At 46.2% G+C, this 20,657-nt stretch overlaps 1 protein-coding gene across 1 annotated transcript; it reads right to left on the bottom strand.

Annotated features, from left to right (window-relative positions):
• Positions 1–2,034: 2,034 nt before the first annotated feature.
• On the bottom strand, positions 2,035–4,262 carry LOC141145570 (E3 ubiquitin/ISG15 ligase TRIM25-like). The gene has a single exon (XM_073632369.1). It carries the CDS (start codon positions 4,254–4,256, stop codon positions 2,625–2,627), a length of 1,632 nt encoding a protein of 543 aa, XP_073488470.1. The 5' UTR covers positions 4,257–4,262; the 3' UTR covers positions 2,035–2,624.
• Between the last annotated feature and the right edge of the window lie 16,395 nt (positions 4,263–20,657).

Genomic DNA, 20,657 nt, shown 5'->3' with positions numbered 1-20,657 from the left:
CAAATTCTTAAACCTGCTTTGATTCTAATTAAGAAAACGTGACCTGTCACTACCTTCATGTATCAATGGCATGCTTCCATCCCTGGTTATATTACAGAAAATTGGAGAACGGAGATGGGACTTTAAATGAAGCATGTCATTGTAGGTGATAAATATACATTCAATTATATTCATTTGGATTTAGTTTGATGTTGTTAACCCGTCCGGGTTGTCCATGATTGTTTTAGGCCTACACAAGTAGAATAAATAGAATACAGGCATAATCATAAAAGATGAAATATTTGTATTAATAATCACAATTTTATGCAGACAAATCAAGGGACATAAACTGATACAATTCCTACAGAAAAATACAAAAGTCAAAAAATATATGACAATCCAAATTTTACATAAATCACATGATAAGAATACAAAATCAGAGAAAAGTTCATTGAATTCAAATAAGAATAGGCTTAGCTCGGCACCCTTAGTTTATAACCCGACGCGTTTCTTGGTTTCCTGCCAGTCATCAGGGGTGGGATGCACGTATTTTACTAAAAAAAATTGTCGTGACCTGGGGGGGGTCACCAAGAAATTGCCTTGATTTACAGGGATTTCCTCTCACTTCCTGTTTGGCTATGGGACAGGAAGTGAAGGGAAATCTCAACAATGGGACACAGATGGCAGAAAAAAAATCTGACGGGGTCATAACCCTCCCTTGATCTATCCAAAATGAAAAAAAAGTATTGCCTTCAGTTCTACTTTAATGCAATTATGTATTAATTAAAAAGCTTTTTTTTTTTTTTTTGAGTCTACATATAAGTGTTGTATATATCTGAATTGGTCCTGATATCACTTCCTGTAATCACCTACACAGCAGCATGGGGGGGAGGGGCAGCACTCTGAGCCAATTAGAGCTTTACAGCTTTGTACACTTCTGTCTGACAGCAACAATAAACTACAATGAAGATAACTTCACTTATTTCCTTCATTTTGATCTGTTAAATATACACTTGAAAGAATATTGTTATAGCTTTTCAATCAGTGTACAAATCACCCTGTGAATCCTGCCAGAAATCCAGTGCTGTCCTGTGCACTCTGCAGTCTGATATTAACCGCTTCCAGTCCGGGCCAATTCTGACATTCCTCTCCTATATGTAAAAATCAGCATTGTTTTGCTAGAGAACTGCCTAGAGCCCCCAAACATTATAGATTGTTTAAAGCAAAGGCCCTAGAGAATAAAATGGTGGGTGTTGCATATTTTTATATTTGCACAGCGTCTTTTTAAATGCAAATTTTTTTGAGAAAAAAAAAAAAAACGTAATGAATTTTAATACACACACAATTTTAAAACACAATATATTACCCATATGGTGAAATATAAAAGATGATGTTATGCTGAGTAAATAGATACCCAACATGTCACGCTTTAAAACTGCATACGCTCGTGGAATGGCGCCATAAGACGACAGTACCTAAAAATCTACAGTGTACAGTACCATGAGTGAGTGGTGTCATCCTAGGACAGGAAGCGTGTTACTGGCAGGATCTCTAGGTAAAAATTAAAGAAAAAAAAGACTGAAAAAAGAAAACCAATGCAGTCAGCACATCTAAGTATTGGCAAGCTGCAATAGTGTACATTACATTTTCTGCAAATTTAGAAAAATCATTCAAATTATAATCAATGATAATAGTCTTATCCTGACCACTAACACTTACGGCCGGTTCACACCACATGCAGTCCAGTGCGTTTTTTTTCTGCATCAAAAAGGCATAGAAAGTAGGTTATATGGTTTTCAATGGCACAGATCACACCAGTGCTTGCAGTTTCAGTGCGTTCCAGTTCCAGGAAAAATAGAACATGCTGCATTTCTCCTGCACTGGACTGTACTGGAACGCTGTAAAATGCATCAAAAATGCATTGCAACACACTTGTCCTTATTTATGGTAAAGAAAAAAGAGGGGGAAAAATCCCCGCTGGACTGCATCAAAATGCACTGGAATGCATCAAAAACGCACATGCAGAAAAGCACCTGGAACGCATCCGGGCCAGTTTACACCATAGAAACGCAGTCCGAATGCGCTCCAGATGCTTTTTTAAATGCACGTTTTTGATGCATTTTTTATGCAGTCCAGTGCATTTCTCCCCCCCTTTTTTTTCTTAACCTTAAAACAGAACATGGGTGTTGCAGTGTGTTTTTGGTGCGTTCCCGTGAGTTTTTGATGCTTTTTACAGCATTCTAGTACAGTCCAGTGCAGAAAAAATGCAGCATGTTCTACTTTTTTTCTGCAACTGAAACGCACTGGAACTGCAAGCACTGGTGTGAACTATGCCATTGAAAACCATATAACCTACTTTCTATGTGTTTTTGATGCAGAAAAAAAAAAAACGCACTGGACTGCATGTGGTGTGAACTGGCCCTTAATGAACCCCTGAAAACCCCAAATCTTATTATTGTCACTATAAGAGAATAAATCACACTTTCCTGTGCTGAGATTTCTCAATGCTGTGATTGTTTGTGTTGGGAACCTTTAGATTTATGACATATGGAATATGAATCTTCTGCATTATTCCATTAGTTACAAATAATCAGATTCAGATTTCTGTGATGTCAGCAGGTTTGGGCAGATTTTCTGTTATATTATTATTTCTCATGTCGCCTTTCACCCCCAGATATTGTTATAGAACCTTTCCATACACATATCCCGGCATGGAGGGGCTCAGTGAAGGTGGTGGTGAAGGTGTGGAGGTGTCGGATCGGGTCACACAGATCATAAAAGGACAGCTGCCCGGCCTCATAATCCACATAGATCCTGACTCTGTTACTGGAGAGATTGGGAGATATTCTGATCTCTTTATTGTCATGTCTTAGACAACACAGACCTCTATACACACCTCTATACTCACCTCTATATACACCTCTATACCTGCGCAAACCCCAGGACTTGTTATTATCTCCAATCAGTGACTGCACTCCTCCTTCCCTCCCTATACTGGGATAACACATCCCGACTCTGTAATTTTTTGCCTCACTGACATCCACTTCCCAGTAATGTCGCCCCGAGGAAAATCTCTGACTGCTTAATACCTGCAAACATGTCTGAAATCTCTCCGGTGTTTCTGGATGATTCTGCTCTAAATCTGACCAGGATACAGTTTTCATGTCATCTGATATCTGTAGATTATTATGAGCTGTGTTCACATCCAGTAATATGTCTGAAGCTTCCTGTATATTGAAGAATACATTTACCTCTTTTATCATATCAGATAACCCTGTGTGTAATGTGTGTGAGATTCCAGACACATCCAGATCCCCTCCATCATGGAGGAGTCTATCATGTCTCTCTCTGTCCTCATCATCTCCCTCCTCAGTATCACACAAGTCCCCTGTGTCTGATTCCTGTAGGACAGTCAGTGGGTCAGTCAAGTTACACAGCTCCTCAATGTCCTCCATCTTCCTGGACAGATCCTCCTTCTTTATTTCCAGCTGATGGATCAGATCAGACAATGAGATCCACTCTTCCTGGCTGGAGATGTTCCTCAGGACTCTATTCTCCAGGTCCTCCAGATGTCTCCTGAGCTCTATGAACAGGCCAGTGACTCTCTCTGTTAGACCAGCTGATTTTTCTTGTACTTTTCTCCTGCGATCCTGCAGACTCTGGACTCTTTTCTCCGTCTCCTCTCTCTCTGTTATCAGTTTCTGCAGAACATTTCTCAGTTTCTGTTTCTTCTTCTCGGAGGCCTCATCCAGAGTCTCCACCTTGTGTCCCCGGTGTTCTCCGGCCAAACTGCAGGACACACAGATACAGGCAGAGTCCTCAGTGCAGTAATATTTAACAAGTTCTCTATGGATGGAGCATTTTCTGTTCTCCATGGAAGTGGTGGGATCAGTTAGGACATGTTCTGCTGCCTTGCTGTGGACTCTCACGTGATTATCACACAGAGAAGCTTCACACATCAGACAGGATTTAACAGCAGGTACAGGAGAGTGATAGCAGTAAGTACAGAAGATTCCAGTCTTCCCTTCTTCCAGCTGAGAAGATCGGAAAGCCTCCACTATGTTACGTAGTGTTATGTTCCTCTGCAGTACAGGCCGATCCTGGAACTCTTCTCTGCACTGAGGACAGGAATAACCTCCAGATCTCTCCTGTGTATCCAACACACCATCAATACAGACCCGGCAGAAGTTGTGTCCATATCTCAGGTTTACAGGATCTGTATAAATGTTCAGACAGATGGAACAGTCCAGCTCTTGTCTCACATCAGCAGACGCCATCGCTGACAGCAGAAGAGAGAAATGAAACTAAAAAGTCTCTGAGACTGAAAATCCAAAGTCATCTCACATTTATCGGCACAGGGTGGGGCTGAGATGGTCTTGCAGCTTTTATCTTGAGGAAGTTTGTGGACAAATAAATGTTTATATTGAAGGTATATGTCCCTACATGTTGATACACATTGTACTGATTCTTAGCTTTAAATTGCTTCTGCAGACAAGACACAAAGTTAAGTTATATAATGTAGTGTGAATAGCTATTTGCATGTTTATGCTTTTTGTTTTTTGTGTTTAGGAGAAAATAATTTCCAACGGTAAAAGAAACCTGTCTGGAGACATATACAAGTGGTTAAAAGTGTTTTTACTATGAATAGTGTAAAAGGAGGAGCTGGAAGTGGCGTCTCCAGCTTTCATATTTAGGGGGGGCACATGGGGGACAGGGACAAAAATAGGGGGGCAATATAAAATGCAAATATATATATATATATATATATATATATATATATATATATATATATATATATATAAAATATATATAGATAGATAGATATATCTATCCTGGGGCCCTTTACCCCTTTACTACGATCCGACAATGGCCCTTTCACATGTTCTGCAGTGAGCTCCCTTCCTACTGTATTGGGCCCCCCCAGGGTGACAGAGAACAAGAGATATATGTCACCAGCATACCAAGAAAATATAAGGGTCCAAAACAGTGGGAGAACTATCAGGGTTGCAAAGGTTGTCTTGCCATCGGGCCCTGGTGTTCTGCCACTGTGGGGTTCCCCAGCCTCCTCTTGCTGTCCTGCCCCTGCCCTCAGTCTGTTTTTTCAGTAACTGAGAGTCCTGGTGGAGTCCTTCCTGCAACTCGCTCTTCTCCCTGCCAATGAGAATGCAGGGGAAGGCGCAGATCGGGCGGCCGTGGTTGTGTGAGCACTCGCATTATGCATAGTTGCCAACATTGAAAAAAAAATATGTGGGACACTTTTTTTTGCTGTAGGCGGAGCCAATCAATAATTAGGAGGCGGGGCATTCGTTTGTAGGCGTGGCCTAGTAAAAAATAATAGTTGCGGCGCGCGAAGCGCGCCGCAACGAAAAATGGGCGTGGCTTACGCGGAAAGTGGGCGTGGCTTACGCGGAAAGTGGGCGTGGCTCAAGAGGGTATGGTTAGAGTCTGAGATGAATGGGGGAGGGAAAGGGGGAGAGGGAAAGGGGGAGAGGGAAAGGGGGAGAGGGAAAGGGGGAGAGGGGAATGACGGGACAGCAGCCCCAGGTCCTACACAACAATAGAAATATGTGTATTCTAGAAAGTTTAACAATCAGCAGATAAAGATACTCCAAACACCTGGTGTTAACGCTTCAATCATCCCGGCACCATGGTTGTTATGGTGTCAGGATGATTGAAGCGCATTATTTCTATTATTACATTGTAATATAACATTAAATCATTCAACTCACCATAATGCAGAATCAGTGGGATCCCTGAGCGTGTCACTAGCCACGTCGCCTGCCACCAGCAGAGTCTGTCCTTGCATCAGGTGCCCCCGCCAGAGTCTGTCCTTGCATCAGGTGCCCCCGCCAGTGCAGCCCCCCCTCAGTGCAGCCCCCCCTCAGTGAAGCCCCCCCTCAGTTAATGCAGCCCCCCCCTCAGTTAATGCAGCCCCCCCTCAGTGCAGCCCCCCTTCAGTTAGTGCAGCCCACCCTCAGTGCAGCCCCACTCAGTTAGTGCAGCCTCCCCCCCTTAGTGCAGCCCCCCCAGTTAGTGCAGCCTCCCCTCAGTGCAGCCCCCCCAGTTAGTACAGCCTCCCCCCTCAGTGCAGCCCCCCCCTCAGTTAGTGCAGCCCCCCTCAGTGCAGCCTCCCCTCAGTGCAGCCCCCCCCTCAGTTAGTGCAGCCCCCCCTCAGTTATTGCAGCCCCCCCTCAGTTAGTGCAGCCCCACTCACTGCAGCCCTCCCTCAGTTAGTGCAGCCCCCCTCACTGCAGCCCCCCCCTCAGTTAGTGCAGCCCCCCCTCAGTTATTGCAGCCCCCCCTCAGTTAGTGCAGCCTCCCCCCCTCAATGCAGCCCGGCCCCCGCTCAGTGGAGGAGCGGCCGGTGTTCTGCCGAGAAAGTTCCCCTCGGCAATGGCGGACCCCCTGTACTGCGCAGGCGCAGCGCTTGCGCAGTACGGGGCTGGGGAACTTTCAGGAAGACACGGCGCCGGCGCCGTGTCTTCTGCTCGCTTCAGTGGAGAGGGGAGGGGCCGTGCAGCCAAAGAAGCCACTTCATTGGCTGCACGGATCGAGCCCCCTTCCCCTCTCCACTAGAGGCAGCTAGAGCGGCAGCGCCGGCCGCCATTTTGCTGGAGCCCGCTGCTCCAAAAAAAAAAAAAAAAAAAAAAAAAAAAAAAAAACCAACATTCCCGATTTTCCTTATGGAAAATCCCGATTCGGGACACTCTCCAATCGGGACGAGGGTCCCAAAATCGGGATTGTCCCGGGAAAATCGGGACTGTTGGCAACTATGCATTATGCAGTGTCAGCGAGCAGAGGAAGGGTGGAGGAATCACCCACTGGGGACCTTCTCCCTCTCAATAGAAACTGTGTTACCCCAGCGGTGGCCCGAGTAAGATGCGGCACATCCGATATGAATACAAACAAAAAGAAATTGCCTTTTTGTAAAAAAAAAAAAAAAAAAAAAATAAAAAAAAAAATTTTTTTTTTTGGGGGGCACATGGTGGGGCCCAGCATAATGTTGGGGGGGTCAGGCCCCCCTAGGGTCCCCATTGGCTGGAACATACAAAGGTGGGCAGAAAAACCCCAAACTCCAAAGCAGGCGGAACAGAGACAGGAATTATGGCAGAGACAAAAAATGCTCCTTCACTTTGCCCCTAGCAATTCTTGTATTACATGCACAGTGTACACTCCCAGATCACTTCCAACAACTCATTAAAGAACAGTTCATTAAAAAAAAATATATAAAAAATCAATGACAGAGAAGGATGTGGATGTCCTTGTCCCTTCTTGATGAAGCACTTAGGGCTAGTTTACACTTGCTTCGAAACAAGGCTTTGGAGAGGCTTGGTTAACCACTTCAATACCAGGCACTTAGACACCTTCCTGCCCAGGCCAATTTTCTGCTTTCAGCGCTGTCGCAATTTGAATGGTCATACAACACTATACCAAAACAAATTTTTTATCATTTTGTTCCCACAAATAGAGCTTTCTTTTGATGGTATTTGATCTCCTCTGTGGTTTTTATTTTTTGCGCGACAAATAAAAAAAGATCGAAAATTAAAAAAAAAAACAAGTTTTTCTTTGTTTCTGTTAACATTTTTTGTAAATAAGTATGTTTTCTTCTTCAATGACGGGCACTGATATGGCTGCACTGACGGGCACTGATAAGGCGGCACTGATGGACACCAATGAGGTGGCACCGATGAGGTGACACTGATGATGGGCACTGATAGGCGGCACTGATGGGAACTGATAGGTGGCACTGGTATGCGGCACTGATGGGCACTCATAGGCGGCACTGATGGGTACTCGTTGGTGGCATTGATGGGTACTTATGGGTGGCACTGATGGGTACTTATGGGTGGCACTGATGGGTACTTATGGGTGGCACTGATAGGTGGTATGGATGGGCACGGATGGGCAATGACAGGTGGCACCGATGGACACTGATGGGTGGCACTGATGACACTGATTGGTGGCACTGATGACACTGATGGGTGGCATTGATGGGTATCACTGATATATAATGGTGCCAGTCAGTGCCCATTTGTGGGCATTGATTGGCACAGATTGGGCATAATTTGAACATGTGGATGGCCATGGGGTACATACCTGGCCATCCACATGTAACCCCCTTCCCTGGTGGTCCTGGCGGTTTCCCTGGTGGTCTAGTGTGGGCATCTGAGGGGGGGCTGCACTGATAAACAATCAGCACAGACCCCCCTGTCAGAAGAGCCGCCGATCGGCTCTCCTCTCCTCGCATCTATCAGACGCGAGTGAGGAAAAGCCGATCAACGGCTTTTCCTATTGACATCGTGATCAGCCATGATTGATCACGTGGTAAAGAGCCTCCGCCGGTGGAGCGGTGTGTCAGACTGACACACCGCTCCACCGATCACCACTATGTGCGCCCTGCGGGTGCATGGCAGCTGTTATCCTGCTGGACGTCATATGACGCCCAGTCAGGATAGCTGAACCACCGCCCGGCCATCAATCTGCTATAGGCCGGGCGGGAAGTGGTTAAAGCTCTCTGGATGCCAGTTAAAGCTCCCGTCACGAAATAAATGGTTAGCTTACAGTCCTGTTTACACCTTGCTTTTGCTTGGTGCTTTAATGAGGCTTCGATGGGGCTTCAATAGGGCTTCGGTGAAGCTTTGGTGAGGCTTTGCGGGGCTTCAATGAGGCTTCAAGCGATCTTTGCCATACACTTCTATGGAGGCTTTGAAGACGCTTTGAAGCACCACTGAAGCTACATGGGATATAATTGTTGAAGTGAAGCCAAAGCAAAGCAAAAGCAAGGTGTAAACAGGACTGTAAGCTAACCATTTTATTTAGTGACAGGAGCTTTGACTAGAGTTAAGAGAGCTTTATCAAAGCCTGTCTGAAGCCTTGTTGAAACCGAAGCAAGTGTAAATGAGCCCTAACTTGAAGTAAACACGTACACTTGACAAACACATGGTAGCTCTGGGTAAGTGACCCACTAGGTAGAGAAGGAAGGATGAGGATCACAAACCATTACGGATTGCAAAATTCAGCAAAGGCGGCTTTTGTGTATTTCTCCTAACAGATTCAATTCTTATCAGATCTCAATTCCAATCTGCAGCTTCTACATCTAACATCTAGAATTTATTGAGGACTCAAGAGAGCGAGACAAGTCATATTACTTCAATACTGTCCACTCTAGTTTTGAAAGGAGTTAAAGTGGTTGTGAACCCACAAAAAAAAAAACCTGCAAGACAAAGACATAATGAGTTAGTATGCATAGTATACTAGCTCATTATGAAATACTCACCTTAGATTAAAGCCCCCACAGCGGTCACGGCACACTGCTCTGCCTGGCGACATGTCTCCCAGAGATATTTCCAGTATTGGTGCTGTGATTGGCTGGAGCCGCGATGACATCACGAGCCGTTGCTTCAGTGTGCATGTGCTGATGACGTCGGCACATGCTGATACAGGGGATATCTCCTAAACTGTGCAGGTTTAGGGGATATCCGGGGTAGCTACAGATAAGCCTTATTATGGACTTACCTGTAGTAAAAAGTGGTCTGTAAGGGTTTACAATCACTTTAACCAAAAAGATGTCCTGGAACTGGAAAGGCTGCAGAGAAGGAGATCCAAATAAATAAGGAGCACAGCTATGAGAAACTATTGCAAATCAGACCACTGAAGCCAAACTCGATGCAGATATAAAAGACACAAATGAATATAGCTGTATAATCATACATTTATTTTTTAACTTCAAGCAATGTAAGTAACTGAATGTGATTTGGTATCAACTTCTTGCAGTCCCTGTACAGCAGGGCTGGAAAGTAAGAGGAAGAAGCAACACGAGGAGCCACATTTACAGTGAACAGTGTCATTATACGAGGTGTGTCCACAAAGTAATGAGAATGATATTAAAAAATTATTTTATTGAAAAATGTTACACCTGAACATTGTCTCCCTTGAAATATGCACCTTGTGAGTGTACACAACGTTCCCAGGGATTTTTCTATTCTTCATAGCGCCCCTGAAAGTCTTCAAGTGGGATGGCGCTCAGAGCCGGTGTAGTGGCTCTTTGGACGTTATCCACACTACCAAAATGGCGCATTTCTCGTGTTCAAATCCTGAGTCACAATTTCATGAGCAATTGACTTGGTAATTCCCGTTTCCTCTACAATCATTCCTATAGTGAACCGTCGGTCAAAAATGGAACAGAACGTGGATGCAGTGAGGTCTGTTCTCAACTGTGACCAACAGTCAGGATTGTGACTCAGGTTCTGAACACAAGAACGGACGCCATTTTGGTAGTGTGGATAACGTTCAAAGAGCCACTACGTCGGCTCTGAGCGCCATCCCACTAGAAAACTGTGTTCAATTGTAAAATTTTTCAAAAAAATAATTTTTAAAGCATCATTTTCATTACTTTCTGGACACACCTCATATGTTCCATTATTTTAATATAAACTAACCATTATTTTATACAATGCAGTATGGACAAAACCTTCATTGTTTAGTTAGTAGCAGTTGGTCACATTGAGCAGGACTTGTTCTGTAATGTTGAAGACATTGTGTAGATTCTCTAAGCCACTTCTTCAGTTTTAATGAGTGTCAGAAAGATACCCCAACATGTACTCAGGTAGCACCAACACCTTAATCCAATCACCATTAGATGTGTTGAGGTAGATGTTGATTATCCAAGAACAGCATGGGAGGTGTGAAAGGTGTGGAACCCCCCTGTTCTAGTTACATCATCCCATTGAGACATCAAGGATGGGGCTATGTAACTAGATGAGACTGCTCACACCATACTATAGCATTTATATCCACACAGGTAGCATTGGCACCTTCATCCAGGCACCATGGAATGTGAAGATGTTGGTTGTGCAAGAACAGGATGGGAGATGTCAAAGTTGCTGAACCCCCCTCTCCTAGATATATCATCCAAATGTTGGTGTCAGGAAGCCTGCATAGGTGTTAGTTCCTCCACCGTGTCCAACAACAACCTAAATGTGACTTCCAATTAACCACTTGCCTGCTCAATGGCCAGGCCATTTTTTGCGATATGGCACTGCGTCACTATAACTGATAATTGTGCGGTCGTGCGACGTTGTACCCAAATAAAATAGACATCCTTTTTTTTTCTACAAATAGAGTTTCCTTTTGGTGCTATTTTATCATCTCTGGTAATTTTTGCTCTATAAACAAAAAAAAAACGTCAATTTTGAAAAAATATTTTGGACTTTTTGATGTAAAAAAATAGCCCCAATTTTTTTTTTTTAAAAAGCAAATGTTTTTCTCAGTTTAGGCTGATATGTATTCTTCTACATACTTTTGGTAATAAAAATTGCAAAAAGCGTATATTGATTGGTTTGCGCAAAAGTTATAGCGTCTACAAAATAGGGGAAAGATTTATGGCAACCTTTAAATCTCTCCGCGAGTTATTCGCAGATGTAAGCATGTCTGCTTCCACCAGTAAAGCAGCTGCGATTCCCTCCTCACCATGCCTTACAACACCCAGTTCTGGGGAGACCCGTACAGTCAGGGAGCATAGCCCCGTGTTGGTTAGCCCTGAATCCCCTGATGCAGACTCAGATCAGGAGGAGGATCAGGTTGTAGCTAACAAAGCAGCAAAATACAAGCTGTCTCTTGAGGAAGTAGATGAGCTGTTGAGCGCTATTTATGATACACTGGAAATTGATGAGGAAGAAACTCAATTGACCAGACATGATAAAATGTATGAGGCTCTGGGGAAAAGAAAGCTAAGGTATTTCCTATACATAAAGTGCTTTCTGACCTTGGCCGCAAGGAGTGGGCCGAGCCAGATAAAAAGGTCTTCTTTCCAAATTCTCTTAAAAGGAGATTCCCCTTTGATGAGAGCCCAGAGGCGGTCTGGAATAAAAATCCTAAACTAGATGCCCCTCTGTCCAAAGTCTCAAAACAGTCTGACCATGTTTTTGAGGATATGGGTAATTTAAAGGACCCAATGGACAGGAAAACAGACATAGTCTTAAAGAGGGCCTTGGATGCTTCTATGGCAGGCTTAAAACCAGCTCTAGCCACTTCTTGTGTTGCCAGGAATCTGGAGTTCTGGTTATCCCAACTAGAAGAACACCTAAAGGCAGGCACGCCTAGGGGGAGCTCTTGAAAACCTTCCCTATGCTTTTTAAGGCGACAAGTTTCATCTCTGACGCTTCCACTGATGTCATAAAATTTACGGCTAAAACCGTGGCGCTTTCTGTTGCAGCCAGGAAGTCAGTATGGATGAAAACTTGGGGGGGACACGGCATCTAAAACACGCCTGTGCAGTGTCCCCTTTACAGGAGACTTAGTCTTCGGGCCTGAACTAGATACCGCCTTGGAAAGAACGGCGGATAAAAAGAAAACCTTTCCCATCAAAAAGAAAAATTTTCAAAGAAAATGTTTTTGTCCCTCAAAGGAACCCTCCAAGTCAGAGAAGGAGTTCAAACCCAAAAAGCACTGGACAGGACAAAAAAGGAAAGGGAAAGGGAGCATAGTTTTTAACCGCCCCAATTCAAACCCTAAACCCCAGTGACATCAGGGTTCCGGTGGGAGGAAGGTTAGTGAATTTTCTCCCACAGTGGGAAAAGATAACCTCAAACGAGTTTGTCTTAAACATTATAAAAAGAGGGTATGCGCTGGAATTTCACAGCGATCCACCCTCAAAGTTTCTTGTGAAAAAGCTTCCAAGACACTCAGAAAAGGCCAAGGCCTTACCTCTGTTTATAGGGGAAATGGTGGATCAAGAGGTATTGACACCAGTCCCCATTCAGGAACAGGGGGACGGTTTTTACTCGCACATTTTTGTGGTAAAAAAGCCTTCTGGAAAGTTCAGACTAATCATGAACCTCCGACCTCTGAACCGCTCCATCCGATACAAAAAATTCCGAATGGAGTCCATTTACTCGATAAGGAATCTTCTCCAAAAAGAGGTGTTCATGGCTACCCTGGATTTAAGGGACGCCTATCTGCATATCCCAATAAGGAAGGAATGCCAGAAATATCTTTGGATGGCGATCCAGATAGACACCAAAATTTATCATTTCCAGTGCAGAGCACTTCCCTTTGGACTGTCGTCCTCCCTGAGAATCTTTACCAAGGTTCTCGGGGAGGCATTAGTTCCGTTAAGACTTCAGTCAGTCTCGATCATTCCATATCTAGACGACTTACTCCTCACGGCCCATTCGAAGAAACAACTTCGTCGGGACCTAGAGTTGACACAGCTCAGCCTGAGTTGGTTGGGGTGGATAATCAGTCTGGAAAAGTCCAAGACTACTCCAACACAGAACATTTTGTACTTGGGGTACAAGATCCTGTCAGTAGAGCAGAGAATATTCCTGCCGGAAGGAAAGATATTGAATCTGCGCCAGAGAATGTCTTTTCTTCAAAGCAGCGCCAAGTGTACAGTGAGGGAGGTGATGTCGGTCTTAGGACTTATGACAGCAGCCATTCCAGCTGTACAATGGGCCAGGTTCCACCAATGAGACCTTCAGAGGTTTCTGTTGGAACAATTAAAAGACAAGGATCTGGAAGAAGAGATTTCAATCCCCACCAGAGTAAAGCGCTCCCTCTGGTGGTGGAAGGAGACAGAGAATTTAAACAAAGGGGTTCTCTGGATCTCTACTGTCACATCCATACTAACTACGGATGCGAGCAGCTGGGGCTGGGGAGCCCACCTCAACTCAGACTGGGCACAAGGCAGGTGGACGTCAGAGGAGAAGCTTCTCTCGTCCAATTGGAAGGAGCTAACAGCTGTCCTCAGGGCTCTGTTATTCCTTCAGAATACAATACAAGGTCATCATCTACAGGTCCGTTCAGACAATATGACGGCTGTAGCTTATATAAACAAGAAAGGAGGCACCAGAAGTCATCGACTAATGCTGGTGGCCAGTCGCATTTTTCAATGGGCAGAATCCAATCTAGCATCCATCTCTGCAATTCACCTGAAAGGGGAGCTGAACAACACTGCAGATTTCTTGAGTCGACAACGAGTGTCGAATCAAGAATGGTCTCTACATCGGAAGTGTTCAACTACATAGCAGCTTACTGGGGAAAACCAGTAGTGGACCTGTTTGCAAACAAGGAGAATGCAAAAGTTCCAAATTTTTGCTCGCTACACCCAGGAGATCAGCCCTGGGCAGTAGACGCCTTACAGACCCCATGGACCTTCAGTTTAGCGTATGCGTTTCCTCCGCTTCACATCATCCCGAGGGTTTTAGCGAAGTTTCTAGTGGAGGAAATGTGTTTAATCTTAGTGGCACCATTTTGGCTCAAGAGACCATGGTTCACAACGTTGCTAAGGTTGACAGATCAGCCTCCTCTGAGGCTTCCCTGCAGACCAGACCTTCTGTCTCAGGGACCTCTCTTTCATCCACAAGTATCCATGCTGAACCTCTCAGCATGGTTACTGAGGAGGAAATATTGAGGAGCAAGGCCCTGACTGATAGAGTGATTCAGCCCCTGCTACGGAGTAGAAAACCTGTCACTCAAGCCATTTACAGGAAGGTATGGAGAAAATATAACAGCTGGTTGAACAGCCGAGGTGAGGTAAACATGGATACAGCAAATATCTTACAGTTTCTCCAGGAGGGGATAGACAAAGGGCTAACTCCTAGTACTATTAAGGTCCAGATAGCGGCCTTAAGTGTGTACTTAGAGAAAAGGTTGCAAGAAGACCCTTTCATTGCTAGGTTCTGTGAAGCAATCTCCAGACGCAAACCAGTTAGTTAACATCGCCCCATCCTGGGATCTATCAGTCGTTCTAAAGGCTTTTTTGGGGTCACCTTTTGAACCTATCTCAGAGGCCTCTCTAAGACTAGTCACTTTCAAGACAGTACTACTTGTGGCAATCACTTCAGCAAACAGAGTTAGTGAAATCCAAGCTCTCTCTGTCAGAGAGCCCTTCCTCCAAATTCTAGAGGACAGAGTCATCCTAAAGACAGACCCTGGGTTCTTACCAAAGGTGGCATCTAATTTCCATAGGTCACAAGATATTGTCCTCCCTTCTTTCTGTCAGAAGGCTTCAAACGAGAAAGAAAAGCGTTTTCATTTATTAGATGTGAGGAGGTGTATCGTAGAGTATCTTAGGGTAACCAATCCATTCAGAATCTCAGATTCACTTTTTGTTCTTTTTTCCGGACAACATAAGGGGCAAAAAGCTTCTAAAGTCACCATATCTAGGTGGATTAGGCTAGCTATAGCAGAGGGTTATAAGACAGTAAACAAATATCCTCCTGGGGGTATTAAAGCCCACTCCACAAGGGCATTATCAGCATCCAGGGCAGAAAGAGCTGGTGCCACCCTGGAGCAAATATGTAAAGCAGCCACGTGGTCAAGCTTTTCCACCTTTACAAGGCATTATCGACTAGGCTTAATGTCCAGTCAGGATCAGGCTTTTGGGAGAAAAGTTCTCCAAGCCGTGGTCCCCCCCTAATCTGGTGAGTACTTGGGGATCCTCTCAAGGGCTGTCCTGGAAGACAACTGGGGAAAACTGGAGTTAGACTTACCGGTAACTCCTTTTCCAGTGGTCTTCCAGGACAGCACGATCCCATCCTTTTTTTTTTATTATGTTAATGTACTAACATTATTACCTGTTATGCTTATGTTTTTGCAGTTCCATTCTTCGGTTCTTGGTAAATGACTGGCCAGGGACCTGAGGGACCGACTTTTGAACTGTTTTGCCAATGTGTTTCCTGGGTCAATGGGAGGGACTCTATCTCTCAAGGGCTGTCCTGGAAGTCCACTGGAAAAGGAGTTACCGGTAAGTCTAACTCCAGTTTTCACAAATGTCCTTGGACTTGTAACCCTAACAGGAATGGTGTCAGGTTCGTCACATTGGCCATCAATATTCCACGTTCTTGTGTAATGGTGAACTGAGAATACTCACATTAAGAATAAACACATTTGTTACAATCTGATTGTACAATATCCTTTAGATCCACCATCAACTATCTAGTGTAAGGGCCTTCCTGATTAGATACAATTTGGATAGATCAGGTAGGTTCTTATATAGTTTTAGTAAATCTAAAGTTTATTGGGCAAAGATTGTATGGTCAAATTGTAACTTGTTTGGTGACCCTAATGCCGCGTACACACGGTCGGACTTTCCGGCATACTTGGTCCGGCGGACCAGAGTGTGCCGGACAATCCGCCCGTGTGTAGGCGCCGGCGGACTTTTCCGGCGGACTTTTTCCCAAAAGCCCGCCGGACCTAGATTTGAAGAAAGTTCTAAATCTTTCCGCCGGACTCAGTTTCGGGCGGAAAGTCCGCTTGTGTGTGTGCTGGTCCGACGGAAAGCCCGCTCGTGTGTATGCTGGTCCGACGGACCAGATACGACACGAGGGCAGGGTATTGCATCTCGCGCTCGCTGCAATAGGAAAAACACATTTTCCTATTGCGGCGAGCGCGGGGCATACCAGGCCCTTAGGTCTGGTATGGATTATAAAGGGAAGCCCCTACGCCGAAAAAACGGCGTGGGGTCCCCCCTAAAATCCATACCACACCCCGATCCGAGCACGCAGCCTGGCCGGTCAGGAAAGGGGGTGGGGACGAGCGAGCGCCCCCCCTCCTGAACCGTACCAGGCCGCATGCCCTCAACATGGGGGGTGGGTGCTTTGGGGGAGGGGGGCGCCCGCGGGGCCCCCCCCACCCCAAAGCACCTTGTCCCCATGTTGATGAGGACAAGGGCCTCTTCCCGACAACCCTGGCCGTTGGTTGTCGAGGTCTGCGGGCGGGGGGCTTATCGGAATCTGGGAACCCCCTTTAATAAGGGGGCCCCCAGATCCCGGCCCCCCACCCTATGTGAATGAGTATGGGGTACATGGTACCCCTACCCATTCACCTAGGGAAAAAGTGTAAGTAATAAAACACACTACACAGGTTTTTAAAATATTTTATTAAACAGCTCTGGGGGGGATCTTCCTCCGGCTTCGGGGGTCTTCTTCCGGCTTCGGGGGTCCCTCCGCTTCATCTTCTCCCGGTGTTCCAGTTCTTCGGCCGGCTCCTCTGCTGTCTTCAGGTAGCTCTCTTGCCAGCAGAGGTCCGGACTTCTGGGCTTCTGGGCTTCTTCTCTTCTCTTCTCTTCTCCAGATGTTGACACGACGCTCTCTCCGGCTGGACTGCTCTCCGAGGGCTGCGTTGTGACTTATATAGGCGGAGACCCCGCCCCCTTTTGATGTCACAGTCCCTGGGCATGCTGGGACTGTGACGTTTTAGGGGGAGTGGTCACTGGGTGATGTTGACCACGCCCCCTAAAACGTCACAGTCCCAGCATGCCCAGGGACTGTGACATCAAAAGGGGGCGGGGTCTCCGCCTATATAAGTCACAACGCAGCCCTCGGAGAGCAGTCCAGCCGGAGAGAGCGTCGTGTCAACATCTGGAGAAGAGAAGAGAAGAGAAGAGAAGAAGCCCAGAAGCCCAGAAGCCCAGAAGTCCGGACCTCTGCTGGCAAGAGAGCTACCTGAAGACAGCAGAGGAGCCGGCCGAAGAACTGGAACACCGGGAGAAGATGAAGCGGAGGGACCCCCGAAGCCGGAAGAAGACCCCCGAAGCCGGAGGAAGATCCCCCCCCGGAGCTGTTTAATAAAATATTTTAAAAACCTGTGTAGTGTGTTTTATTACTTACACTTTTTCCCTAGGTGAATGGGTAGGGGTACCATGTACCCCATACTCATTCACATAGGGTGGGGGGCCGGGATCTGGGGGCCCCCTTATTAAAGGGGGTTCCCAGATTCCGATAAGCCCCCCCGCCCGCAGACCCCGACAACCAATGGCCAGGGTTGTCGGGAAGAGGCCCTTGTCCTCATCAACATGGGGACAAGGTGCTTTGGGGTGGGGGGGGCCCCGCGGGCGCCCCCCTCCCCCAAAGCACCCACCCCCCATGTTGAGGGCATGCGGCCTGGTACAGTTCAGGAGGGGGGGGCGCTCGCTCGTCCCCACCCCCTTTCCTGACCGGCCAGGCTGCGTGCTCGGATCGGGGTCTGGTATGGATTTTAGGGGGGACCCCACGCCGTTTTTTCGGCGTAGGGGCTTCCCTTTATAATCCATACCAGACCTAAGGGCCTGGTATGCCTCGCAACGGGGCTCGCAAGGTGTCAATCTCGCCGATAAAAGCTGCAAGATTGACATCCTTTGCTAGTCCCGTCGCACCTGAGTCATGTTCAAAATGAACGGACTTGTCCGTGTGTGGGCAAGTCCGTTCATTCTGAAAGTCCGCTGGAACTCCGGCGAAAGTCCGTCGGAAAGACGGGCGGACCTAGCCCGCTGGAAAGTCCCGGCGTGTGTGGGCAAGTCCGTCCGTTTTAAAGTCCGGCGCACCTGGCGGACAAAGTCCGTCGGAAAGTGTGCCGGACCAAGTAGGATAGAAAGTCCGACCGTGTGTACGCGGCATAAAGCTGACCACGTGCGGCAATCTGATTGTAATATCTCCTTTAGATCTACCTAGGGTTGCCACCTCATCCCTTTAAAACCGAACACATAATTACACGGGTTCTGTTGCTGATTAACGTGGCAATAAAACTCACTTGGTGCCTTATATGCATTAAATTAACATCAGAACCTGTGTAATTCATATGTGTTTGGGTTTAAAGGGATGAGGTGGCAACCTTAGATCTACCAACAACTATGTAGTGCATGGGTATTCATCCTGTGGCCCTCCAGCTGTTGCCAAACTACAATGCCCATCATGCCTCTGCCTTTGGGAGTCATGCTTGTAAATATCATCTTTGCATTGCCTCATGGGACTTGTAGTTCTGCAACATCTGGATGGCCACAGATTGAGCACCCATGATGTAGTGCAGGGATATGCAATTAGCGGACCTTCAGCTGTTGCAGAACTACAAGTCCCATAAGGCATAGCAAGACTCTGACAGCCACAAGCATGACACAGAGGCATGATGGGACTTGTAGTTTTGAAACAGCTGGAGGTCCGCTAATTGCATATCCCTGATGTAGTGTAAGGGCCTGCCTGATTGGATTCAAATTCATTGGATAGATTAGGTAGGTCCTCGTATTACATTGCTTCTTTTTTATCTAAAGTTGATAGTGCAAAGATTGTATGGTCAGATATTATGGGGACCAGAAGAAGTCAATCTAAAGGCCGTATTTATCCAGCACAGAATGGACTCACACATACAAGAACCTATTCTATACTGGACATTGGAATTTCCCAGCTGGTATTGTAATTTTGAGTAAAAAATAAATATATCTGGAGCCAACATTACTCTCCATACACGCACATTGACTTGATGACATTTACAGTAGGTGACTGCGATATTGTGTCAATATCCCCACATTTATCGGCGAGATTTGACACCTGCGAGCCCCGTCGCGGGAGCCAGCGCCGAGCTGGCTCACCGATCGGGAAAGGAAAACTTTTTTTTCCTTTCGCGATGAGCGACAGGCAGTGCGGTCAAAGTTTAGAGACTGCTAGTAGAACATTCTCTGAACATTTTCTCGAGTAAGTCTTCAGTCTGTGATAGTTTTCTGTAGCATTAAATGTAATAAATATTAAATTTTTGCCTCTTGGAGATATTGGGGGCCGCATTTGATGCCCCTTTCCCTTGCAAGTTGACAACCACTGTTTTAACTGATCATCTGGATACATTAAGTACCTTGTTTCTTTTACACTTTATTGATCCTTTAGCATTACTACATCTAAGAGATGTGGATTATTTTCTTACCACATGGTATGAAAAATAACACAGAAACTCCAGAAACTCCTGACAGAACCTCTGCCCCAGTGTGGCTCCTGTCCCCCAAGCACACCAGCTCAAGCACAGAATGGTATCTTTTGGCCTGCATACTTGGGTAGCCCCTTGAACGGCTACGGAGCACCGCTGGTTCTGAGGACAAAGCACAGGAATAGGCCATGGAGGAAGAAGAAGAGGAGGGGGTGGAAGAGAGAGGTGTGTTACAATCATTAGTAGTGGCATTTTGGAGGCGTGGCGGTGGAACAACCTCCAACACTACTGCACCTTGTCCTGCATCCTTCCCAGCTGCCAGCAGAGTCACCCAATGCACCGTGAAACTTAGGTAACGTCCCTGTCCATGCCTGCTGGACCATGAGTCAGCGGTAATATGCATCTTACCACTGACCGCCCTGTCCAGCGAGGCATGGACATTGCCTTCCACATGCCGGTAGAGAGCCGGAATCGCCTTCCGTGAGAAAAAGTGGCGTTTGGGTACCTGCCACTGAGGAACCGCACATTCCACAAACTCACAGAAGGGGGCAGAGTCTACCAACTGAAAAGGCAGCAGTTGAAGTGCTAGCAATTTTGCCAAGCTAGCATTCAACCGCTGGGCATGTGGATAGCTGGGAGCGAACTTCTTTCGGCGGTGCAGCAGCTGGGGCAGGTAAATTTGCCTGGTACAATCTGACGTCGGTGTACCGAAAGCAGATTGCCCACAAGTACTTGGTTGTGACACACCTAATTCTACACCTTCATTCCTCTCAGTGCAGGTCTCAGAGAGGACCGAAGGTATCGTGGGGTTGGAGATCTCAGCTGATTAGGAACAAGAAGAGGTCGTCTTTGTTCTTTGGTGTGGGTCTTTTAGATACGCTTGCCAATGAACTGCATGGCAGGTCAACATATGTCTGGTCAAGCATGTGGTGCCCAAGCGGGAGATGTTTTGGCCACACGAGATATGCTTGAGACATATGTTGCAAATAGCGGTGCGATCTGATGCACTC

The sequence above is a fragment of the Aquarana catesbeiana genome, linkage group LG05 (assembly GCF_042186555.1).
Source record: "Aquarana catesbeiana isolate 2022-GZ linkage group LG05, ASM4218655v1, whole genome shotgun sequence".
NCBI lineage: Eukaryota > Metazoa > Chordata > Amphibia > Anura > Ranidae > Aquarana > Aquarana catesbeiana.
Note: the sequence above shows the minus strand (reverse complement) of the source record. Positions and strands in the feature narration are given on the sequence as shown.

Coding starts and splice junctions, on each gene's coding strand:
- LOC141145570 (XM_073632369.1), bottom strand. CDS start 4,256: ATGGCGTCTGCTGATGTGAGACAAGAGCTGGACTGTTCCATCTGTCTG.